General features: G+C 41.2%; 3 protein-coding genes across 3 annotated transcripts; 1 reads left to right on the top strand and 2 right to left on the bottom strand.

Moving 5' to 3' along the window:
- Positions 1 to 515: 515 nt before the first annotated feature.
- Positions 516 to 5,403, bottom strand: LOC135433189 (uncharacterized). The gene is made up of 9 exons (XM_064689184.1): positions 5,259 to 5,403; positions 4,923 to 5,199; positions 4,716 to 4,866; positions 3,472 to 4,659; positions 2,812 to 2,992; positions 2,454 to 2,727; positions 2,234 to 2,384; positions 1,174 to 1,904; positions 516 to 1,058 (listed from the first exon to the last, which is right to left on the bottom strand). The coding sequence occupies exons 1-9, from the start codon at positions 5,270 to 5,272 to the stop codon at positions 606 to 608; spliced, it is 3,420 nt and encodes a 1,139-aa protein (XP_064545254.1). The 5' UTR covers positions 5,273 to 5,403; the 3' UTR covers positions 516 to 605.
- A 600-nt stretch (positions 5,404 to 6,003) lies between these two features.
- alpha-Est3 (alpha-Esterase-3) lies at positions 6,004 to 8,177 on the bottom strand. Its single transcript, XM_064694429.1, has 4 exons — positions 7,900 to 8,177; positions 7,555 to 7,828; positions 6,595 to 7,491; positions 6,004 to 6,524 (listed from the first exon to the last, which is right to left on the bottom strand). Exons 1-4 carry the CDS (start codon positions 7,905 to 7,907, stop codon positions 6,066 to 6,068), a joined length of 1,638 nt encoding a protein of 545 aa, XP_064550499.1. The 5' UTR covers positions 7,908 to 8,177; the 3' UTR covers positions 6,004 to 6,065.
- Positions 8,178 to 9,240: 1,063 nt separating this feature from the next.
- alpha-Est2 (alpha-Esterase-2) lies at positions 9,241 to 11,594 on the top strand. The gene is made up of 3 exons (XM_064694396.1): positions 9,241 to 9,592; positions 9,806 to 10,272; positions 10,332 to 11,594. The coding sequence occupies exons 1-3, from the start codon at positions 9,546 to 9,548 to the stop codon at positions 11,519 to 11,521; spliced, it is 1,704 nt and encodes a 567-aa protein (XP_064550466.1). The 5' UTR covers positions 9,241 to 9,545; the 3' UTR covers positions 11,522 to 11,594.
- The last annotated feature ends 14,709 nt before the right edge of the window (positions 11,595 to 26,303 follow it).

The raw sequence follows: 26,303 nt of genomic DNA, 5'->3' as shown, positions 1-26,303 counted from the left end.
CTGTGGTTAGTAGATCGTTGTGGTGAGAACTAATGTCTAGCGTTGTGGTGAGAACTTGATTGCCAATTTTGGCATTGGTAAGGCGATTGTTGTGGGGAATTTAGATAATCTAACATTTTATTATAGTAAAATATAAGTTTAAGATAAGTTTATCTTTTGATATTTCTTAAGAGTACCAGCACTATAAGCCAAAATAATACACATCACAAAAAGATAAGATAAATAACAGTTTATAGACCTATATAACGCTCATAATTATTGCTTAAGCTGCAACATACTGACAAAATGAACTGCATTTTATTAAATTTGAGACTCATTTGAATTCTTTTATTTTCTTAAAAAGCTTTTTATAGTCGAGAGTGCTAATTGAAATTTATAATATACTATATTAGAGGGGCCTTTATACAAATATTGTGTACTTCTGAGTAAATATTTCTGAAATTTTCAAAATTTGAAATAAACCCTATCGTATACAGGTGTACCAAAAAGAGGTGAATAATTTCAAACAACTCTCATATGCTATTATACGGTTTATTTACATGTGGCTACAACTCACTCAGCGCAAGAGTAGGAGGTTGGAGGTAGCCTTTCAACCTGGAGCAGGCCTAAAACAAATCCTCTTTTTTATATAGGCTATCCCAGACGAGCAGCTTCTCGTGCTCGGGCTGAACGATGATCTCCACCTCATTGCCAATGTTAAGCACACGCTGTGGCTGCTCCTGCTGTGCGGGCTGCCAGTTTAGATGCGCGGTTCCCGCGCAGTTGGGATTGGAGGTGGCCGCAAAGGATGTCCAGATGTCCACCAGGCGCTGTATGGTGCGATATTCGCCCGATGCTTTGTCTAGCTTCCAGGACTGCGAGCAGCGGAACAAATAGCTCAGCTCATCCGCATGGGCAACGCCCTTCTTAATGTCATCGCCACAGAACATCTTGCGATAGAAATTGAAATCGGGCGAATCAAAGTCGAAGCGATAGTAATAGGTGGGCGCCTTGGCATAGGCCAGGCGGGCTTGCAAAGTGCGATGAAAGCCATGCCAAAAGGTCTTATAGGAATAGTACTGAAAGAGGCAAAAATAATTGTACAGAATGTGAGATAAGGAGTGCTCTAGTCGGGGGGTCGGAGTTGCCTCTTGCTGTCTTTAACATACATTCAAGAAAGTGTTTCAAACTCACATCCATAAAATTCATGATGAGCTCGGAGCTGGGTGTAGCATCACCAAAGTACAATTTGATCAGCTTCTTGCTGAACTCCAGATTCTGCTCTTCCGTATTGAGCACAAGCACTTCGTGGGGCACGATGCGCAACGGATCCTGCGGCAAGCTATCCAAGTCCTTGAGATTGGCCTTCAGAGCTGAATACATGAACAGGCCCTCGAAGGAGACACCGCCCAGCATGGCGGGCAGCTCATTGCCCCACGCCTCGCGCGCCATTTCCAGCTGCCGCTTGGGCGCCACGCAGTCCGGCATGATATAAGGCTCGACGGTGGGCCCAAAAGCATGATTGCGGCCATTGCGTCGATCCTCGGCGGTGAGCAGGCTGTGGTTAACCAGCTGATGTGCCGGCACGCCGCGCAAATGCTCCAACACCAGACGATCAATGTTCTCGCCCTCATAGCCGTGCGCCTTGGCCAGCCGATAGGCGAAATCTGCGGGCGGCGTATTTGGCCTACTGTGCAGGGTGCCCGACATGGGTATGGCCTTGTGGAAGAGTCCACGCGTCTGCTCTGTGCACATCATATAGTGGGTGGAGCAGCCGCCGGCGCTCTCGCCAAATACCGTTATGTTGTTAGCATCGCCATTGAAATGGGAAATATATTGCTTGACCCATTTGAGAGCTAGAACCTGATCCTTAAGACCAGCATTGCCAGGCACCTCCAAGCTGGGGTCTTTCAGACTGAGGAAACCTGTGAGAATGAGAACAAGGAAGAGAGCATATATTGGGTTAGCTTGAAAAAAGCTGGAAAAGGCTAAAAAACGAGTACAGAAGGTAGCAAAGCAGTTTTTTCTCATAAAAGAAAACCTACAAAAAACTTGGAATCAATTTTCATTTTACTTTCTGTTTACACTCAATAAAAGGTGTAAATTGGGTGAACTTTCAAATCTAAGCAAAAATATCTTAACTAAAGCTCGAACTTTATACCCTTTGGAAGCTATCAGCGATAACAGAAACTTGTTCAATAACAAAACAATCCAAATTTAGAGATTGTCAAACGATAAGATATTTAATTCTTACCCAGACAATCAACGCGATAGTTGAGCGTAACTAGAACGACATCTTTAGCCATAAAATAATCCGGCCCATATAGCTCCCGGGTGGCCTCGCCCATGGAGAATGCACCGCCATAAATATAAACCATAACAGGCAGGGGTTTTGCCGTCTTAAGCTGTTATCAGTGGAACATGGGCAATTATGGCTATCCATCACAGGTTATATTTGATTTTTAGATAGTCACCTGCTTGGCGTACACATTCAGATAGAGACAATCCTCGCTGCCCTCGATGACACCACTGAAAATGTCCTTCTGCACGGGCTTCTCGGCATAGTGGGTGCAGTCCAGCACGCCGGACCAGGGCTCTGCCGGCTGCGGCGCCTTGAAGCGCAGCTCGCCCAGCGGCGGTTGGGCAAAGGGCAAACGCTCGAAGCTGAAGTAATCGTCATCGTAGAGAGTGCGACGTTTGACGCCCTTTATCTGGCCCACGGGCAGTGAAATTTCAAAAGTCTCCAGGCTAAAATAACGATTATAATATTTGTTTATTATGTGTATGATAATAAAAATTAGTATTTAATTATGTTTTATGACTTGTAGACACCTCTCTGACATTATGCTAAACAATCTCTCGGTCGTCTGCTCTGCTCGCGTGCCGCTTGTCAACTGAAAACCGAGTAAATCAAAAGAACGTCGCAGAGCTAAAGAGTGTACACAGGTGGCAATAAAAACATGTACACCAACCGTAGTGGCTTGTGAAACCGATTTATCGTGCATTTGTTGGGCTCATTATCATTAATTAAGCAGGTTTTTGTTTTGTGTTAAAAATATGGGGGGAAAACAGCCAGGCAGAACTCTAAATACTCTTACATGGATCTAGTGAAACTTGGCGAATAACTTATATTATTCGATATACAGTAGTGGACAAAGCATAAGATCCGGCATGTTAACAGTTTAAATGCAATTGTCTGCTGTATTAAATGTTAGTTTAACAGTGCTATGCTATTTACAGTGGTGAACAAATGGATAAGATAAAGTTTTGAATCTATCATTTTGAACAGCTTCATGTAATTTTGCATATGCATTAACAAGTAATTAACAGTTTAATGTTAAAATGCACACATAATGTTAACAAATGGAATTTGACATAACATGTATGTATGTTTACTTATTATTATATTTTTATTTTTATTATACATTATCTATAAGTACACAAGCTGGTTTCTTATCGTAACTTATCAGAACTCACAGATTCAACGCTAAATGAGTTCCATTTTAGCATTTCTGTACAATTCGTCGTAGAACTTTAACTTCAAACGCTCCGGCTGTGGAATGAACTTGAGTTGCTCATTAATATTCAGACACATTGTGGGTTCATTCTGTGTGACAGGCTGCCAGTCGACCAATGATTGGATGAGCGGCGCATTCGGATTGGATCTGCGGGCGAATTCCGTAAACATGGCAATCATGCGGCAAATGGTCGTGTATTCCGCTCTTGATTTGTCCAGCTTGAAGGTGTGGGGCAACTTAAAAATATAGCACAATTCATCGGCATGATGAAGGCCACGCCTTTCGGGTCCCCAATAGCGTATGCGATAGAGATTGAAATCAGGTGAATCAAAGTCGAAGCGATACAGGTAATTCTCGGCCTGGCTATAGGCCAGCCGAGCGCTAATCAGCCGCTGCTGGTAGTGCAACACGTTGTGCGCGAAGATCTCAGATATGCCTGAAGCATGCGATACTGTCAGATCCGAACTGTGCACGCCACAAAACTTCTTCACCAGCGTCTGTCCCAGGTGGCGACACGTGCTGGGCTCACAGTGCCGGAGCATGGAATACGGCAGCATGAACTCCGGACGCTCCTGGCAAGCTTTCAGCACTTCGGCATCCTTTGTCATATCACATGTGCTACTAAACAAGTCCTCGTTGCTGGTGCTGCCAATGATGATCGGCAGGCGATTGCTCCAAGCGCTGCGCTGCAGTATCCGCGGCTCGTCCAGCAGCACAGCACCGTGCGTGGCATACGGCTCCACTCGCGGCATAAAAAGGGGTAACCCGGAGCTTTGCAGGCGTTCGTATAACTGTCGAAAGTCCGACTTGGCCAACAGTTTGGGATCTGCAGCATTTAGATAGTGCCATACTTCAACATCCTTGTTGGCGCCCTCGTAGCCCAAATGCTTGGCCAGCTCGTATTCCATATTGGGCCGATTGCATGTATCCGGATGGAAACCAGACAAAAGTATCACCTTGTCGAAGAGTCCCTCCGCCAGCGGGCTCACCATCAGCAGGTGCACCAAACAGCTGCCCGAACTGTGCCCGAATAGCGTTATGTTATTCGCATCGCCATTGAAGCTGCCCACGTTCGCCCTTATCCACTTGAGGGCCAGCACAATATCCTTGATGCCCGCATTACCGGGTATGCCCAGCGACGGATCCGAAAAGCTCAGAAAACCTGCGCACGTTCACATAGCATTAGCTTTAGCCCTAGATTTCTTTGCGGATACCCACCAAATGGACCCAGTCGATAGCCAATGCTGATGTAGATCACCTGCTCGCGCATGAAATAGTCAGGTGAAAAGAAGCGCCTTGTCGGATCCCCACTCTTAAAGGCACCGCCATGCACATAAACCATCACAGGCAACGGCTTTTCACTCCTAAGCTATATTAAATTATATCGTAATACAGCTGAATCCGTGCAATTGGTTAAAAACTCACGCTTTTCACGGCTATATTCAGGTACAGGCAGTCCTCGCTACCCTCAACCTGCTTTGTTAAGCTGGCCACTTGCAGGCACTTGTCCTTCGGCTCGGTACAGTCGCGTATGCCCAGCCAAGTGTGCGCATCCTGCGGAGCTCTAAAGCGCAGCTCACCCAATGGCGGCTGGGCGTAGGGTATGCCATCGAAACTATAGTAGAGCTCATCATAGAGACTGGTGAGCAGCGCGCCACGCACCTCACCATGCGTGGTAGGCACCACAGGCGAAGTATCCGAGCTGCAAATGATTCCACTCGGTTAGTCTTGGAGTTGGTCTTTTATCCGTCAGCTACCTACTAGTCCGTTGCCATTTCAGGTTTGGCCCAAATTAACTGAAAATCAAAAAAACCCTCCACTTTTATAGACGCATACGCATTGCCGAAATTATCTAATGTGGGGAAATTCCAAGCTGCGAGCCAGTGTTGCCAATTTGGTTATCTTCTAGCTACATGTGGCTAATTGCAGAGTTCGTTAACCGGAATAAGTTAATTTTCAATAGATTTGGCTTTTTTTTGGCATCTCATCTGGCAACTCTGTAGCTAGTTAGTGGCTAGAATGCTAATTCAGCTACTTTTTTGCTGTGGTTAGTAGATCGTTGTGGTGAGAACTAATGTCTAGCGTTGTGGTGAGAACTTGATTGCCAATTTTGGCATTGGTAAGGCGATTGTTGTGGGGAATTTAGATAATCTAACATTTTATTATAGTAAAATATAAGTTTAAGATAAGTTTATCTTTTGATATTTCTTAAGAGTACCATCACTATGAGCCAAAATAACACACATTACAAAAAGATAAGACAAATAACAGTTTATAGACCTATATAACGCTCATAATTATTGCTTAAGCTCCAACATACTGACAATATGAATTGCATTTTTTTTTTTATAATCCAAGTTTTCCCAGTCCGTAATTTGGTTTAATAAGACTAATATCTGCTTATGTTAACACAATTTCCATTTATAAGAGCACATTAACAGCTCACTGTTAACGCCACTTTAACATTGGCTAAGCTAATAGACTAAACTAGAGCTATAAAAACCACTTGTATATACTGTTAATTTAATGGCTTTGTCATTTTAGAATTTCGTTTATATTTAGGCAGAGTTATCTCACTCGCGCCTTATAGACACTATCCCAAACCCGCAACTTGGTCAGCTCGGGCAATTCGATCACCCTCACGTCCTCCGAAATGTTTAGGCACTTCATATTCTTTTTACTTAGTGGCGCCCAAACTGTGCCCTTGGCCAAGTTGGATTCAACAGTCCTGCAATTTGGATCTGAAGTGCTAGCAAATGTGGTCAATATGTCAATCATGCGCTCAATGGTCTGAAACTCGGCCGTGTGCTTGTCCAGCTTCCAGGAGAAATCGCCATACCAAATATACGAATGATCATCCACATGGGCAACGCCACGCAGCTTATCGCCGCAATATTTCAAACGTTGATGATTGAACGTGGATGAATCAAAATCGAAGCGATATAGATAGGTGGGCTCTTTGGAGCATTCTAGGCGTGCCTTGATGGTGCGCAATATGGGATGCCAGAAGACCTTATAGCTGGCGTACTGCAAGAATGGAAAATGAATATTAATTTATATATATACAATTCAATATAAAGGAACAGTATACACCAACCTCACAATAGGCCGCCACGCTGTCGGGCTTCAGCTCCAATGGCTTATCCCGGAAGTGCATAAATTGTATACGCTTGCCCAGCGTACGGGCCAAGGCCTGCGGCAACGTGCGTTTCAATTCCAGCGGCAGCAGATGCTCCGGCTGGCTCTTGAGGCTGGTGAGCAAATAGGGCGACATATGCACACGTCCATACATTAGCAGACCCTCAAAGGAGGTGCCACTCATCAAGAGCGGAATATTATTGCCCCATGCATTAGCGAGCAGCTCAATGGGCTTCTTGGATATCGCACAGCCCTCGGTGACATATGGCTCCACGACGGGACCAAACTGAAAGACACTGTCATCCAAGTTTTCCGCTTCGCTGAGCAGATAAGGCCTCACAAGCTGATCGCCGGGCACGCTCTGTAGAAACTCCAAAACCTTGAGATCCGAGGCCAGCTCAATTTTCTGCATGCCCAGATTTTCAGCGAGTCGCCGCGTCAAATTGGGCACCGCACACTGCGCCCATGAGCACAAAGCATTTCCAGACTGCATGATGGCTTTCTGAAAGAGGCCTTCGGCATGCGGATTCACCATAAGATAATGCACTGAGGCGGCGCCAGCGCTTTCACCAAATGCAGTTACATTCGTTGGATCCGCATTAAAGCTGGATGCATTCTTTATGATCCATTTTAAAGCCATCAGTTGATCCTTTAAGCCAGCATTGCCGGGCACACCCGCCGCCGGATCCTTCAGGCTGAGAAAGCCCAGTGGGCCCACACGATACGAAACGGTGGCCACAACCACATCGCGCATCATAAAATAGTCGGGACTGTGCAAGTCTCTGGTGGAATCGCCCTTTTCAAAGCCACCGCCAAAGAAGAAAACAATCAGCGGCAACGGCGTCTTCGTGTGCAGCTGTAGCGAGGCGGCGCAGTTTACCAATTAATTGTTTGAACTTTAACTTCAATCGTGACTCACCGACTTGGCATACACATTCAGATACAGGCAATTCTCGACGCCCTCCAGCTGCTGGGTGTACTGATTGAACTGCAGCGGCTTCTCGCCCTTCTGCCGGCAGATCACCGCCTGTTTCCACGGCTTTACAGGCAGTGGCGCCTTGAAGCGCAGCGCGCCCAGGGGCGGCAACGCGTACGGTATGCGCTCGAAGCTGACGTAATCATCGCTGTAGATGCTCGTACAATATTTGCCCACAACCGGCCCACTTTTCGTCTGCACAACGGCGTCGGCAGCGCTGCAAAATGATATAATCAAATTATGATACGATCGTAATATATTCGACAACCAATCGATGCAGTTACTCACCTCGCCATGTTCAGCTGTGGTCTGAGCGGTTTTTATCCTCGAGTTATTATTGGCGCTTTTTTTTTTTGTTTATCTAGGTAAAAACATTTATAGCGGTTGTTTTTATCGCTAACGCACAAGACACCACACAAATATAAGCTGAACAACAAGTGCAAAGCCAAAAAATAAAATATCAAATTTGAACTATCAGTGACAGGGTGATTTTGTGTTAGCTGCTTTGTTTTCGGCAAGGGCTAAATTTTATATATGCTACGTCTGCTGACATCGTAACGGTTGTGGCTGCTTTCTATCAGCAATGCATGCGACGCTTTACCGCTGCCGGTGACGAAGTCGGCGCTGAATGCGACTGCGAATGTTTCTTTATTTATTTTATCCAGGGCTGCACCAACTCACATTAGCATGATCTCAAAGCTGTGATCAGAATTACGTATGCAAATATTATATTTATTCTTATACCCATAGTAAACTATAACTTTTAATGAGAATATTTTACATATAATGTGATTGATTTTTTAATATTGAACTGAAAGCATTTACGCAGTTACATTTTATGTGCTGCTGCAGCCCTGGCAAACCGAATCGCTGATTCAAGTGCACTTGAATGTGGGGGCTACACTGAAAGATAGGCGCAATGATAAGTTAAAACAACAAATAAAATACTGCTTAATCACTCTATTATTATTATTATTATATTTATTTTGTTAAGCCCTAGCGTCTAGGCTTTGTTTTGCTCAGATAAACTGAATTTATTATTAGCATGTTTTATGTGTAAATTTAGATTACTAAAATGCAGTACACATATATTATAGACATTTTTGGCGAGGTGTTTGTAAATGTAAAACCTTTTCACGTAGAATATCGTTAAGTGCAAAAATTATATCACATGTCAATGTGCTTGCATATTAGAACAGCTTACGTAAACGGCTTGCTGCTTTATGTCTAGAAAACTTAATAGAAAAAATGCATTTAAAACGAGATTGAAAATAATTTAAGTCGTGGTATATATGCTTAACTTATTTATCTTTTATGTAATAGTTAATTCATTTATATAAACACAGCTAATAAATAAACAATAAATGTAAAACGGCTTTATTTTAATCTCTTACAATTGCATTTAGGTTTACATATAAACTTTCACGTGTCATTCCAGCATAATGTTCAAAACAAAACAAAGCACACTTGACACTACATATACACTAACAGCTGTTAAGAGTGACGCGTACTGTTAATGTAAAGATAAGGCACCAATGTTAATGCCGTGTTACCGCAATCTATTTTTATTACGCCGATGGCACAAATTTCTATTGAGAGCGAGAGAGAGATAAGTTTTGACCAGACGTTCAGAGCACCTTGTACGCACATATATATATATGTTTATACATGCCGTACATAAATATAGGCATGTGTGCAATTTGCACACATATGTACATCGCCGGGACTGATTAAATTTGCCGGCAACGTAACAAAATTCTGTTAATTGCATTGCGACGGTCAACAGGATTGGAGCAAGCAGAGCAAACAAACAGTTGTTTTCGAAATAAAAAAAATAAACTGTTCGAACAAACCTAATATTACACGTGTACTTATGTGCATGCATACATAGATACGCACATATACATACATACATACATTAAAGGGCAATTATCATGGAGGTGCACGTTGGTATTCCAAAACTGCTGCAAATGGGCGCCAAGTGAGTAGAGATACGGGGCATACAGGGTATCCGCGTAGCGGTGAACATTGGGAACAACTGGTCTCTCGTTTTTCAATGTCACCATGACTGGCGCATTGTCCGTGACATTGATCTTGAACATTGGACCTGGACCACAGCCGACTCTGTTATCTTTTCATATATGTACATCTGTATCCGTTAACTACATCGTCTTTCACGCTCTGCCACCCACAGACTTGTCGGCCACAAGGTGCAGCAATACCGTCTTTCCACCAGCCACACAGTCATCGCGACAACCAAATTTGGTAGAGTGCGCGGCCTACAGCGCAAGACCATCTACGATGAGGAGCCGTATTATGCCTTTGAGGGCATACCCTATGCCAAGCCGCCGTTGGGTGAGCTGCGCTTCCGTGAACCGCAACCGCCAGAGCCGTGGGAGAATGTACGCAACTGCACCACATACGGCGAGAAGCCGCTGCAGCGTAACATGGTGCTGGGCATGATTGAGGGCTCCGAGGATTGCCTATATCTCAATGTGTATGTTAAGCGGATGCAATCGGAGACGCCGCTGCCCGTCATGGTGTGGATCTATGGCGGTGGCTTCCAGAAAGGTGAAGCCTCAAGAGATATCTACAGTCCGGATTACTTTATGAAGCAGCCGGTGGTCTTTGTTACCATCAGCTATAGGCTCGGCGCGCTGGGTATGTGGCAAGCAGATGCAGCGCACGCGCAGCCTAACCATGTTCTGTTTACCTTGCAGGTTTCCTGAGTCTCAAGGATCCCAAGCTGAATGTGCCGGGCAACGCGGGGCTGAAGGATCAGGTGCTGGCGCTGCGCTGGATCAGTCAGAACATTGCCCGCTTCAATGGCGATCCCAATAACATAACGCTTATGGGCGAGAGCGCGGGCGCCGCATCCACGCACATTATGATGACCACAGAGCAGTCGCGCGGACTGTTCCACAAGGCCATACTACAGTCGGGCTGTGCGCTGTCCGCCTGGGCGGATACGCCGGATCGCAACTGGGCCTATCGCCTCGCCCGGCACATGGGCGGCTACAAGGGCAGCGAGACGGAGGCGGATGTGCTGCGGTATCTGAGCAAGGCATCTGCACGTCAAATCGCCTCGAGTGATCAGGAGATTGTTACGCAAGATGAGCTGCGCAGCTTTTATCTGTTTGCATTCGGACCCGTTGTTGAACCCTATGAGAGTGCACACTGTGTGGTGCCCAAGCCGCACAAGGAGATGCTGGCCAGTGCCTGGGGCAATAGCATACCGCTCATCGTTGGCGGCAACTCGTTTGAGGGCCTCTTCTCGTATCAGCTCGTCCGTAACGATCCCTGGGTGATGACCCATTTTGATAATATAATACCACGCGAGGTGCGCGAGTCGAGCACACCGGAGCAACTGGAGCAGCTGGTGCGCCGCCTGAAGCAGGTCTACTTTGGGGACGAGCAGCGCGAGCGCATGGAGCTCTTCGAGGTTCTCTATATATTCTCACATCGGCAAATCTGGCATGATCTGCATCGCATGGTCATGGCCCGGCTAACCTATGCGCCCGCCACGCCCACCTACCTATATCGCTTCGACTTCGATTCGCCGCACTTCAATCAATTCCGCTGGCTCGTCTGTGGCGAACGCGTGCGCGGTGTCTCCCACGCAGATGAGTTGTCCTATCTCTTTTACAATGTCCTGGCCACCAAACTGAACAAATCCTCCCAAGAGTATCGCACCATAAAGCGCATGGTCGGCATGTGGACGGCCTTTGCGGCCAGCAGCGATCCCAACTGCCGGGCCACAGCATCGGCCAAGTGGACGCCAGTGCAGCAGACACCAGACGGCGCTCACAATTGCTACAACATTAGCGACGAAATGGAGATGATGGCTCTGCCCGAGGCCACAACGCTGGCCGTCTGGGATACATTTTACGACAAAGAAGCTCTCTACTAAAAACAGAACCCAAGCTCGATTCCAATGCTAGATATGTATATATGTAGGTAAGATACGAATTTTCAAACTATATGATATAGTACTTCAATGTGTGTATGTGCATATCTTTTTATAAGTACCAATGTGATAAGTACCAATGTGATGAGAAAAATTTATATTAAAGCATAACCAAATTCCTTGTATAAGTAACCGATATTTGAATCCCAAAGGAACAGAGTACATTCAAACTAAATTGTGCTTAAATTAAGTATGATGATTATTAAATGTTGAGTTAAAACTAATCAAATCTAAATGATCATATTTATGAAGTTAATTTAGATCTTAATTTAAGCAATATTAATATTAGAAAGAAAAATGTTTAAACAATTTTGTAGAAGCTTGTTCCATACTTTGTAAACAAGAAAACTATAGGACACTTTTTTACAAATATTTTCCTGTTTAAGAGGACAAATAGAAAATTAAAAAATTCGAATTTTTTAAAATCTATAAAAACATACATATATGTTTAAATTTATGCATAACTTAAAAAAATCTTCACTATGTATAAATTCTACAGACTTTTTCCATAATAATAAAACTTATGCTAAAATTGTCATCAACAAATATTAAATTTCTAATGATTATTTTCCCATTTAATCAAACATCACATGCCATGTGTGTCGCACACACGTTACGACATTCCAAGTCCATCGATTAATTGTTACATTGCTTGAAAATTCGATAGAGCGGAATACAACTCTGAAGTCGATGTCAATTCTGACATCCGGCAACTCAGCGAAATTCCTTTTCCGTTTGAAAGCCGGCGAGAGCAAACCAACCTGAAGAATTGAGCAATTGGAGATATGTAAAAAGCATATTCGTTCTCAAATTAAAATCAGTGCAGTGTTAACATTTGATGGAGCTTTAGTTAAAAAACGAAATAAGCACAGATGAGAGCACGCGAATTCTGCGAGGGGTAAGCGCATCTTAGTGCATTTGCAAAAATAATAAGACTCAATGTAAATAAAATTGAGCTCTTGCATTTATTTATTTACTTCAATTGCCCTTGTTGAGCTTCTTTTGTGTATAACAAATGTAAATATTTTGGAAAGCGTCGCAATTGCCGGATGTCTCACGTTTTCTAAGAAATGCGCGCAGACGCTGAAAAACAAGTGCCGATGTGTGTGTGTGTGTATAGTAATATGGCTGCAAGTATGTGTGTGTACGTATACATGTATACAATAGCTTGGCTTCATAATTATACACAAACATTTTAATAGAAACTCATTGACAGACGGAACGACCTTATGATATGCAGTGCGAAAGACAGACGCATTTAGAAGTTGTTATATTTTAACAATTAATTAAAATATTACTAAATAAAATTTCTAACAGTTTATATTTAACATTTGGCCTTACATAGGTAAAAACTTCGTCGTCCAAATATCTTAACTTGTCAGATTAAATGAATAACTATAATTTCGCCTTGAAAAAGTTTTAATTAATTCTTGCTAATGCTTTTGTATTCAACAATTTTAACATTTCCCTTACATAGTTTTGAAACTTTTCGCAGCACTGCCAACACACACACAGACACACACAAACACAATCGACATGCATGCACATTTAATTGCGCTTGGCATCTAGCTGCATCTCGCTTCAACCTGTGCAAGCCAGCGGCAGCATTGCCAGCGCGCATAAGAATATTGCATACGAGCTGGCAATGCTGTATTGCGGTGGCTTTCAATTTTCAGTGCGTAACTTTTTGCATTTGTCAATTATGGCGCCTTTTTTTTTGTTAACTTTTTAACTTTAACGTCGCTTTACAATTTCACAACAATTTTCAATCAATGAAAAAAAAAAAATGCCACAAACCAATAAAACTTTCCACAGTGCCAATCATTTTACAAAAAAAAAAATAAAATAAAAATGTTAACAATGTTGATGAAATTGCCAAACTTTCAGCTGCAAAATGAAAGCGAAATGGAAATTATGAAAATTGCGGAAAATTGTGAGCCAGTAACAAGTGAAAATTTTGATGAGCTATCAAAATATAACGTTTATATGCACATATATATTGTAGTAAAAATGTCTATTATGTGCACATATATATTGTAGTAAAAATGTCTATTATGTGCTTAATTCTTAAGCGGGCGGCGGCTGTTGTTAATTAAAAATTGTCATAAATCCCCTGAAGTTTAACCCCATTTACACTCGACTGGGCTGCTGAGAAATGGCAATAAGCATTTTCCTTTAGCCTCCTATTTTTATATTTGTCTTGGGCCCCCCCCCCGAAGCAAGCCCCATGCCCACGGATTTTGCGTATTGCTCAAGTACTTAATTACACTTGCGCGCACTTTAATTTTCAGCTGCAAAGGGGGATGGGTTGTGGAGCAGGGGGTAGGGGAGGGCGTGAGTGCTGCACAAAGAAAAATGTAAATTAGGCCGGCAAGTCAATGTGAGCCGAAACCTTGTAAATTATAGGCTTAAGCTGCTGTCAGGACGAAGCGCAACTTCCCATTGGGGTAACATGCCGCTCAGCTCGGGAAGCCGTTGGGGCTTCGCAGGCTCGCCGGATACCCAAAAGGCTTATTAAATTATGTACACATAACGACGGCTGTGAACGTCAAGCCAGCAATCTAATCTCACTTTAAGCTCAACTCCACTCAAATTTGACTGACTGCAAGCGCTCGTAAGTAAATTGAATGTCAAAGGGTTAAGTTTTCAATGTCTAAAATATGCAGCACTCATAACTGCTTTGCCATAAAATCAAAGCACATAAAGTCCAGCTCCCATTTACAGAATGGGCATCAAAAAAACGACTGCAGCGCATAAAAATAATTTGGGTACAAGTTCTAGGTTTTTTCTTCCTTCTTTTATTGCAGTCAAGGGAATTTTCTCTATGAATGTTAGCTTTAGCTTTTTCTTTTTTCATATTATTTTCTAAAAACTATTTTGAATCTGAAATTGCAGACAAATTTCTATGCGCTCGCATTATGCGGCTTTTGTTGTGCGTGAGGCCAAGTTTTTAGGGTGTAACAAAAACAAGAATTGAACATTGATTTGTGCGCCCCACTGTTGTGGGCCCAGGGGGAAAGGGGGATTGCTGAATTTTCTAAAGAATTTGAAACAGCTTCAATTTTGCCAGAGCTTTGTGTTCTGGATGAGGGCGAGTGGGGAAATGTTTGAAGTTTTTCGTGCACGGAAAACGTTAGAAAATGTTGTTCAATTATTTCATTAGTTTAAGTGCAATTTTCAGTTTCTGATTTCTTGAGGGCAAACAAAATTTGCAAATCAAAAGATTAATAAATAATATGCAGCAATTAAAATAATTACAACATATTTTATACGAATGCAGCAAATGAAGTTCAGGTTAAGCCAAACTGATTTCTAACAAAAACAAAAATGATATTAAAATATATTTAGAACAAATTTTAATTTCCATTATCAGTTGGGACACATCTTGGCAAGAAGCTGGCTTCAAGTATCTGTAACTTTTTTTATTCTTTTTCGGCTACCAAATTGAATCCCGTTCATAATTAAACAGTGAACGAAACCCCGAAACAATACCCAAAAGCCTATTAGCCTAGACCCAAAAGGGCAAACTTTATTAAGAACACTTTTTTGTTAATATAAATTAGATTTTTTTTCTTGGAGCTGGCTGCTGTTAAGCGTCTGATGCTTTTGTCATATTTCACAGAAAAGTAATTTAGTTAAAAAACAAATAAGTAATTATTAAACAGCTGAGAAAGGTAAAAACCCAAAACGGTTGCCACATCAAACTTGGCCAAGACAAAGGCGAAACGAGGCCAAACGCAACCAGGAATAGGAAAAGTGAAACTTGAGCAGCATTTTTAATAAATTACGATGAGTGGTCAAGGGGAGGGGGGGGGGGGTGAGCGGAGGGGAGGGCAGAGAAGAAACAAAAAAAAATACATAAATTAACCTGGCAAAAGAGGGAGTCAACGTAGCCGTCAATTGGCAAATAATGAACTCTTATTAACTAAAGCGCTTTTTGATCTGCCGGGCAAATTACACGCCACAACGCGCCGCTTTACAACACTGAAAATATGGGTGGGCCTAGCGGTCGTTTGCCTGCCATATAACACTTGCCAACTTTTGTGGGACATGGTCTAGTTGGGCGGGCATCGCGTTGTGCGGAATGTCGTCTGTGGCATTTGTAATTCACTTTGATTAAATATGCAGAGCGTTGGGCATTTGGTTGGGCTGGGGCCGGGATTGGAGGGGAGCAGCGCATTAAAATGCCGCAACAATGTGGCAGCAGAGACTCCGAACGACTGCAAGTGGCTGTCGTCCTACTTATCCAGTATCCTTCTTGCACAAGTCAAATAGTCAAGCCAGGCGCCGAAGTTGGACAAGAAAGCGCAAAACAAGTTTGTGAATTTCGGCAACTGCAGCGTGTCCTCTGACAGGATATAAAACAATCAGCGCAAGCTAGCGGAAACGGAAGTGTTGCTGTCGCTTACCCCACCACCACCCCCACCCCCACCCCCCACTGCGCTGCGGCTGCTCAGTGCAATGAGAATTGTTGCGGCAGCTATGTGAATGTGAGTTTCTTGCGGCTGTTGTGATATGCACTCCAATACTGTCTTGCGGTCGCCATGCAGCCTGTCCTGCCGGAAGACACCACAGCAGCGCAACAGCACCGCGGCGTCTGTTTGACTATTGTCTGGTTTTCAGCTGCAAGGTTTCGGGCTTATTAATATGGCAAATTGAAATTTCACGCTTTGTTGCGATGCCTTTGGTCCGCCTCTCCCATCTGTCCGCCTGTCTGACAGTCGGGCTACTTTTTGTGTGGTCGAGCCAGGCATTGCACCACCCGCACTATCGCATTTGGCCTGGTATGTGGTTATCGGGCATGTTGATTGCAATTTGATTTATATTCAATGGTATTTGATTAATTGGCCCTCAAACTGTTTCAGTTATTCGTGACATGTGGATTGTAAAAAGGAAGAATATTCAGTTTTGGAAATGTAATATGGAATATGTAACATACGGAATTTATCGTTTTTTGTAATAGATGCATTTCGATTGGAGCATTGTGATAGATACCTTAACCTTATATGCTCCACAAGAATATATGACATTGTTTTAATGTTACCTTTATGGAGAAAGTAAGGATATTCCCGGCACGCCAAAGATTTAATGCCCTTGTAGACAGTTGCCTTACGGTTGTTTTTGCAAATATCTAATATCGATGAAAATATCTTGAAAAACTGAATATGTTGCCATGCAGCAACCTACTTTTCGACCGATCTTTGCTATGGCAGCTATTTGATATATTAATATAATAAAAGCAGCTTAGTTTAAGTAGTAAATGCTGGGATCGGTCAAGATATCATGAAATGAACAAAAAAGTTTTCCATAAAACAACCTACCTTTCGACAGATCGTCTCCATCGCAGCAATATGATACAGTTGTGCGATCGTGGTAGGATTTGTATGTGGGGAAAACTTTTAAATACCGCGTTTGGTCAAGGTATCTTCAAAAAGAAAAAAGTTATACAAGTACTTAATTGTAGACCGATTCGATCGTTCCTAAGGCAGCTATATGGTAAGATTTTGCATATATACGAGGAGCTAAGAGGAGTTGAGATATTTTGAAAAACAAACCTTTTTTCATATAGCCTTTTTAACCCATCTCTCCTATGGCAGCTATATGATATAGTTGTCTGATTCGGACGGTTCCGATATACACTTCTGACTGCAACGGAAAGACAGACCTGGGCAAAGTTTCAAGCGGATAGCTTCAAAACTGAGGAACTATGACAAAATTACAATACCCTCTACAAGGCCATAAAAGTGCTTTGAGATCTTTGGTACAAAAAAGTGCTTGCAACATATCCGGCTGTAGTTAGTATGTACATAAATAAAGAACATATGCAAATGCGATACAAATAATAAGCACACTATTAATTTGTTTAATTTTTCACAAAGTTGCTTAAAATTTTTTAATATGTCAATAATTTGTGCTTGTTTCCTTCGGAGCAGGAGTTATTGTTATCTTTGTTATTTCTCATTCTACATTTTGCACCTCCAACAACTTTGTAGAATAATATTTAATTATACGTACTTGTCTTTGTTTATATTTACATTTAAATATTTTTCCTTTTCCGTGACGAGATCGTATGTCATGCCCTTGGGAACCAAATTTATGAATTGCTTTATTCAACAATTTTAAAATTAAGTTGATAAAAAAGTTTTGCATAGTTTTTTACTAAGTTTCTAGTATAATTGAATTTGCTTTTAATGCATCACTTATTCGCACATTTAACGTCAAATTTTCTCAGTCACTGTAGTTGTCTAAAGTGGGAAGGGTGGGCGGCGGGGGGGGGGGGGGGGAAGGGTGGGCGCTCGGATGGGCGTGCTAAAATGTCAAACACAAAATTGACTGACAAACTTTTACTTTCTGTGGACTTCTGTGAACTGCTATTTTTGGTTGGCTTCACCTACACCCGTCGTCGCCCTCCCCCCGTTCCCCCCCTCCACTTGTCGCTCTGCAGGACTAGCTGCTCGTTGTTCATGATGACAGCTGTCGGGCAGCTGCTTGTTGTTCTTTGTGTAGTTGTTGTAGTTGTTTGGGTGGGGGCGAGGAGGTCAGTGCGAAGTGCAAATGCAAGGATGAAGAAAAACCCAAACAGTTTTGCGGTCTTGCATTTGAGCGTCGTCCTTGTGTCCTTTGCCGTCTCGTTGGTGGTTATAAATGAAGCAGACAAGCAACACGCTGCTCGACAGTGGAGCAGGGGGGGAGGGGGGTGTGCTGGGTAAAGGAGCAGAGTGCCGAGTCAGTCAGGCGTCCTTGCTGCTTCTGCTGTTGCGGATGGTCATTCGTCGTTCTCGCTGATTCGGCATCCTTTTGCTAGGCATGTTCAGCACAATGATAAACTGTCCTCCTCGCACGCCACCCGCCCAGCTGCCCCACTGCCGTGCCCAACCCCTCCCCCCCTGCGCCTGCTTGCCACTTGTGCATTTGAACTGTGAGTTCATTTTACATTTTATGCTGTCATTAGATGTGTCTGCTCAAGTTACTTATATTGATGAGTCTCCGGCGGATTTAAGCTCGCGCCGCGACGCTTCATTTACACCCCCCCCCCCCCCCCCCCCTATACAGTACGCCAACATATTTAATGACAGTCTCGGTTATTTAAAATTTTATATTGCCTCCTTCGCCAGGCGAGAGTCACGTTTCACTTTTCACTCCAAAGTGGCCTAGTCCCTTTTTGCGGTTTGTCCTTTATTTTATTTTTTCTTCATTACTTTGGTAAATCGCAGCTGAGAAATGCGTCAAGTTAGCTCTGAGGTTCATCCTTGAGATTTCAACTGTCAAGAGTCTGGCCACGGCCCTTTGACAGATGCTGCATCACGAAGCCAATCAGTAAAAACACATTTTGCTCTCTGAAACATTTGCGCTATTCTATATACATTCAAGTCGCTTTCCTCTGGATGTCCATAAAAAGGGCGTTGAATATAGCTGCATAGCGAGGCACTTTGGGAATTTTCCGTTTTCACATTCCCCAGGAAAATGCAATTGAATTACACCTGAACAGGCCCTGATTTGCAGTTCAGATGACATTATATTGATAACATCTATAAATTTCATTCCAAGTTAAAAAAGTTATTGCCTATTGGCCACTTTTCAAATATCCATATGTTTAGGAACTAAACTAAATGTTCCATTTTCCCAAATGTTCCATTCCAGATTTTTTACTAGTTGTTACATTTCAAACAGATCTCCTGCCTGCTTTCCAAATGTTTCGTCTCTATTAGCTGCCATTTTATATTTCCATTTATACATTTTTTCATCCAAAACTGTCGCATTGTTCTCTGCTGCCTGTCGAAATTCTTTTGTCGTTTCACTTTCCAAACTTCACATTGCTTCATTCAAAATTGTTTCTTTCCACATTGTTTCTCTCGAACTATACACTGTTTCATACCAAAGATTCGTATGTTTACTGTTCCATTCCACATTGTCTCGTATTTATTGTTCCATTTTAAACTTATTTATTCCAAATTGTACCAACTTGTACTTATACTTTGTCTTCCTGAACTACGTCTAGCTCACATCTAACTAGGTAATTTCCATAATCCACTTCGGTCGCATACTTTTCAGTCCCAATTAGACGCATCGTGGTCCGAGCCACACGACAACAACGCTAATTAGCAACGACAGCAGAACGGACTTAGGTGTTTGACACCTGCTCGACTGTCCGACTTGCTGCTGTTTAGATGGCAACTGTATGGGCTGGCGTTGCCACACTTTCGTACAAGTCCTCGTAACGCTCTCCGGATGTCCTCAATACCTACTCCATGTACTGTTATCATAAATACTGTGTGCCCGGCCAGACATGTTGTTGTTCTTGGTGCCCCATGGCCGGACAGAGACGACGTTCTGCTAATTTAAATTTATTGGCATTAAATTTGCGATGCGCCTCAGTTTTGGTTGCATGCAACGCACAAGTGGGTCGGTTGGGCTGGTGTCGAGGTTGGCCTGCTTGGGAATCGGAGTGTTGCTGCTGCTGCTGCGACTGTTGTTGGCTGTGGCTGTGGCTGTTGCAAGAATTTATTGCGTTCGGCTGCATTGACACTGGCAGCTTGGATATATGGCAACCATTTCCCTTTTTCTTTATCCTCTGCTCTGTTGAGCCTGGAACTCGACATATTCCTCGTTTCCAGCAAATGGATTATGTAAATGTAGCGAACTGTGTGACACCATTTGCAATTGTGGGACTGATAAACAAGAAATTCAAATCATTTTATTTTAATTAATCAAAAACGGTTTTCTTCCTTAGGATATATTCCAATTCAATCTTATATGTACTTTGCTATAGCTTTCAGTTAATGAATTATCCTCATTTTGAATTGTTTTTTCACTATTATTAACATTTGTATATACATTTTTTTCATTTGATTTCCAGGAACCCTGGAAAATGATATTGGCAATACTGGCTTCTTGCCAGGCTACGTCAGAGGATCAAAAATATTGAAAATATGTAGCTGAGACCGTATATTTTTTTTCTGAAATAGTTTGGAGCTCTTTAATACTGATATAATTTCAAATGGAAGATTTATTTGTGAAGAATTTGTTTAGGTTTTGAATATTCCAAAGGTTTTATTAGACTTTGATTATGACTTGTGTCTTTAATTCAGATTATGATTAGTTGACAAAGAATTCGTTTAAAAATCAGTTTAGTTTCACACATATCGTAAGAACATATAAAAATTATATGCGTAATAATAGATGAATATAAAACATAAATTGTTTACTTCAATTTTACGTACGATATCTGTTTAATTCAATTGAAGGTTAAATGAATGGCTGCTCGATCGGAATAGTTTAAATCTGAGAAAGTTCGAAAAAAAACAGAAGTATACTGTACTTAGAGTAATAATATAATAAATACCTGTAATAATTAAAGCAGTTTCGTAGCGAGAGATATGCTCGGGGTACATATTATTCTTGCGAATGATTTCTCTGTGATCTCATGAAGATGACATCAGCCAGAATAGTATGTAACACGATGAATAATAGGCAATGCAATTTTATTTGTTCTTGGTTAAAATTGTTCTGTCCGGTTGCTCCTCTTTGTATTTGCCAAGATGAGATCAGTCAGAATAATTGATACCCTGGACAAAGAGCAGCATAGTTGTGGCTATAATGTGCGAGGTACGTAGTATTCTCGCCAATCTACCTCTGTTCAAAGCCAGAAGAAAATAGAAGCGATAATAATATGTAAGCCGGTCCTTAACTGCAAAGTATTCAAAATTTTACTGGAGTGGAATGCAAGAGATTGGATTGCGAATTGTTCTTGCTGCCGTCTCATCTTTCATTTGTTTCTTGCTCGATGAGATCAGTCAGAACAATTCGTAACTCAGTTCAAAATCGACTTTGTTCCTATTTAACTAGTTTACTGTGATTTAACTGGAAGATATACACAACAAACGTGTGAGCTGCAGAAAAATGTTGGAAATATTATTTCATTAAATTGATATAAATAATTTTTTATTCAACTTTTTTTACTTATTTTTTTTCTCATTCAGGCAACTAAACATCAAGGACTTGAACTGGATTTTAATTGTAAATTAATCATAGATTTTTGTGATTTGGCCTTCACAGTTTAACCAGGCGTATACGTAATATGAGATAATTTGCAATCGCCAGCAGGATTTGCGTTTTAGTGTTTGAATAAAGCCTTAGGTAACCTCATTAACAACGAATTCTGCAACAAATACATTTATTTTCCAGTTTACGCGTCTATTTATTTATGTAATTAAAGTAGCATGCGTGCGGGTGATGATTTTTTTTTGTGTTGTTGCCTTTGGCAGCCACGCACATTTTGTTTGGGGGGGGATAAAAAGAAATCAGGGCGCTATGTTTGTCGTTTTAGTTCTGTGCCGTTAGTCATGCACTGGGTGGAGGGGGGGGGGGGGTCCCTAAAAATGGTCAAGAGGGAGAAATTTTAATTGAAATTATAATAGCCTCATTATGCAAATGCCGCTTTGTTGCTTATTTTGGCCAGGCCTAGCATAAAACAGGACAAGGCACAAAATGTGCCATTTGTTTTTTTTTTTTCATTGCTTTTATTTTGTTTAAACAATTTCGTTTTTGTTTATCGCGAGTTTAGTGTGTGCGCGCTTAAAGGAAATTTCAATTTGCAGGCAATTATGCAGCTTAGATTGGCAAACTTTTAGATTGATTTTCAGTTTGTATTATGTTGCGAGACAAAGATCTGTTAAATGGTCCAAATTAAACGTAAAATGCATTTTGCCGGGTTGTTAATTTTAATTTCTGTTGGTTTTTAAACTGGACCTACTTATTATGAATGCACTCATGCCCATAAATAATTAAAGCCAAACAAATTGTGTGCATCGCATTTGTGCGCACAAATCTGGGTCTAAATGGCCAACGATTCTTTGGATTTTTGCCGTATGTCTGGGTGTATGCAATACTAAAACCCCACGGCATGTATTTGAATTACCTTGCGTATTCGTGAATCGTGTGAGTATAACCATTTAATGCCATTACCTTTAAATATGTAGAACAAACAAGCATCTAAATAATGGGCACTTTTTGTTTTTGTTACAGTCGTAAATCGTAGGGTATCAGGCTGCGGCTGTCAACTTTTTGCTGACGCATAAACATTAGACAATATTGTTTACTAACAACATATTGTCTATTGATTGTGCTTCGGCACTAAGCTAATATCTCGAGCAAAAAGCGTGTCAGTGTTGTAAAGTGTTCGTAGCAGTGCTGTCTAGACTCAGCGGTGAACCACATCAATTTTCTCAATTGAGTTTTTGAGTACAGAAAGTTGATGGTGGTACACAGCTAAGTCTACAGGCAAAAACAACTTTTCAGATTACTTAAAATTCAACAATTCTATAAAATTAAATTACTTGATTCTTCAGTATTATATATTGAATATATAATTTAACTTTGTGCTTTTGTAAATCTTCTAGCATATTCGAATGTATTTGGATTTTTCGAATTACTCGACGATTTTGCAAATGCACCGAGTAAAATAAGAAGCAGCTCAAACGGAAGAACTTCCTGGAATCTCTTAAAACTATATTTTTTTTTTTCGTTTTTAAATTATTTCAATTGCTTGCTCTATATCGTCACATTGAGACTCTGAGTGGTAGTAAGGCATCTAGAAAATTGCCATTCACAGTATCAATGGAATGATTGCGCAATTAACATATGAAATGAAAACTTATTAATGCAAACAGTTAGTGTTTATATTACATGATTCGTACGTTACACTGAACAGATTTCTACATTAATGATCTGTTCAATGGGATGTGTGAATTATGTGTGTAAAAAAAGACAGCTAACAAAGTAGTTGGAAGACTTATACATTTTGAACCGATGTAATTATGTAAGTACAGAGATTTCTATTTAGTTAAACAACCCTAATCAAAAATTTGCAGTTTTTCTATTTCATGGCTGACATAAGAATCGCATAGAGAGCTGCATAAGAAAACCATATGTATGCCATGAGAATCGCATAGAGAGCTGCATAAGAAAACCATATCTTTATCATGAGAAGCGCATAGAGAGCTGCATAACAAAACCATATGTATGCCATGAGAATCGCATAGAGAGCTGCATAACAAAACCATATCTTTATCATGAGAAGCGCATAGAGAGCTGCATAACAAAACCATATGTATGCCATGAGAATCGCATAACGAGCTGCATAACAAACTTATTTCTGTATCATGAGAAGCGCATAGAGAGCTACATAACAAAACCACATCTACATCATGAGAATCGCATAGAGAAGCACATAGCCGAAAATAGCTCATACAATTGTCGCTGAAGGCGGTTCGGCACCAAAAATGGCGGCATAATTTTATAAATAGAGTGCCCGTTGTGCACTCTATGGATTGTCGTGCCTCTGAGTCCAGGCAAGCGTAGCCAATAAAGCTGAATGCCAGTCCGGCTCACCCTTGCCGGCTGGTCAAATGTGCAATGGGGCGCTATGTAAATATGTGCATATAAATATTTTGCGTGCGCTGCATTAAAATTTATGCAAAACAAAAAACAAATTGACCCGCGAAGCGTATCGTCCGCTGGCGTTCGTATTAATTTTTTCTGGATTTTTTTGTTATTTACATTTTTTAATCGATAAGCGACAATTGGCGGGCAAAAAAATCCTGCTGCATAAATGTGAGCCGAGTCTTTTGCAATGTCGCTCAATAAATATTAATTGGTATTTTAATGATTCATTTGAAATTTTTACTGTTAATTGAAATAAACATTAAACTAAGCGGGGCATTCCACGCAACAATCCCATCATTGAACCTCGGGTACAAACTATTAAATGTATTTGATATGTTTTTACATTCCAGTTAATATTGTTGTTTGCTGTTATGCACGACAGAAAATTCTTCTTTCTTTCATTAATTATGGAATTTATTGAGCTTAACGCGATATATATTTATATGTATATAGATATATGTGGACAACTGTTTTTTGATGCCAACTTTTAAGTTTTCTCGATTATATTTTACTCATATTTTAGTCTATTTATTTTATTTTTGCAATATATGTGGCATGTGCGTATTTATTTTATTTTTATCTATATATAAGAACGATAAACGTGCAAAACTTGCACTATAAAGTAAATATAACGCATACGCCGCGTCAGCTTAAATCGCATAATTCCCAATAAATAATTGGCATTGTTTGCCAAACAAAAAAAAAAAAAACAACAACATCACGTGATAGAAGGTGTATAAAACGCTGAAACGATTTCATATTATAATTAAATGTTTTATATTAACACCAAGCAAACACGACAAACTATAATTAAACGGCAAAGATAAACAGAACAATGAAATGAGCACACGCCTGACGATTAAACCCACGCACTTCCCTCCATTTCCAATTAAATTATGTGTTCGCGCTGCAAAAACTTAGATAAACAAATGCTTTTTCCATAATAATAATCACACGGCAAACAAATAAGTAAAAACTATTTTCTAAAACCCTAGAGAGAAAAAACTAATGAAAAAAAAATAATTACAAAAATAAGTGAACTGCATTTAAAAGTGTAAATATTTGATATTTGCAAACACTTCGTCAATTTGTAATTTGATTTATTTATTTTTTTTTTTTTTTGTATTTTTGTGCCTTTGCTGGTTTGAGCGTCGGTTGGTGTTTGCTTTGGTCCGTGCACTTGATTAAACCCAACGAACGCTTAAATCTACAAATGCCCAGCAGCCAGCATAGTGAAAGTCCTGTGTGTGTCCTTTATATGGCAATACAATATTTATTGCATCTATAGACTGAGCTTTCCTTTTTAATATAAAGCCAGGCTTTGGATGCACTAAATGCAGTTGCCTTTAAGCGAATGGACGGAAACAATGTCAGATTTCCCTTTAAGCGAATGAAAACAATGGCAGCTGTGCGATATGGTAAGCTGATCCTTTTTAATAAGATATTTAAAGGAAAAACAGCCGTAATTAACTGCAATTTCTAGTAATGCTTTTAGATTCGACTCATTTGTCCACCCAGAACACTGCAATCATATATGAGTATAAGTTAAACTGTATGTGGACCTGTCTCAAAAGATTTAAGCAGTTAAGATTTAACAGGATTTAACGCAGTGTCCAATCCTTGCACGACAGACGGAACCCTCCCCCCTAAGAAAGCTGCTTGGATGACATTTAGCACGAAGAGTTCGTTCTTTTTATTTTCTGTGGGTACTTGAGACCAACTTGCAGCTAACAGGCAAATAAAGCAATTTCGTGCAGTATTTGCAGGAAAAATACTTCAGGGACACGTAGGAGCGGCAACGTGTAACAGGAGGAGCTGCCACGTCGAGCGACTTGATGCAAATAAACCGCAGCAAAGACGAGCATAAGTGGCAGCAGCAGCAGTTGCAGCAGGCGGCAGCAGACTCAATAGCTGCTACATAGTTGATCTTCAGTTTCCCAGCAAGGACAACAGTCGGGTGAGGCGGCGGCGGAGGGCAGCATTTTAGTTGCAGCTTAGCTGTGTGGCGGCTGCTGTAGGCCAAAAGGATGTATGCAAAAGGATTTGACACTTTTTGGACAGTTTGCCAGTGTGGCATAAGAAATGTAGATTTATATGTATATTGCCTTCGAAATGCATTTTAGTTGTAGTCCTGCTTGGGCGTGGCCGCCCGCCGTCCACTGGTAAGCAAATAAACGCAAACAAAACTCTCGCTGCACTTGCCCAATTTTGCGCCAACTCAAAGGGACTTTTTCGGACAAAATCCAGCACCAGGCGGCCCCTTTGACCCGCCCGCGCATTT

Source organism: Drosophila montana, unplaced genomic scaffold (assembly GCF_035044405.1).
Source record: "Drosophila montana isolate Dmon_TW-CO22-7 unplaced genomic scaffold, ASM3504440v1 contig_1505_1, whole genome shotgun sequence".
NCBI lineage: Eukaryota > Metazoa > Arthropoda > Insecta > Diptera > Drosophilidae > Drosophila > Drosophila montana.
The sequence above is the reverse complement of the archived record's forward strand: the minus strand, read 5'-3'. Positions and strand labels throughout refer to the sequence as shown.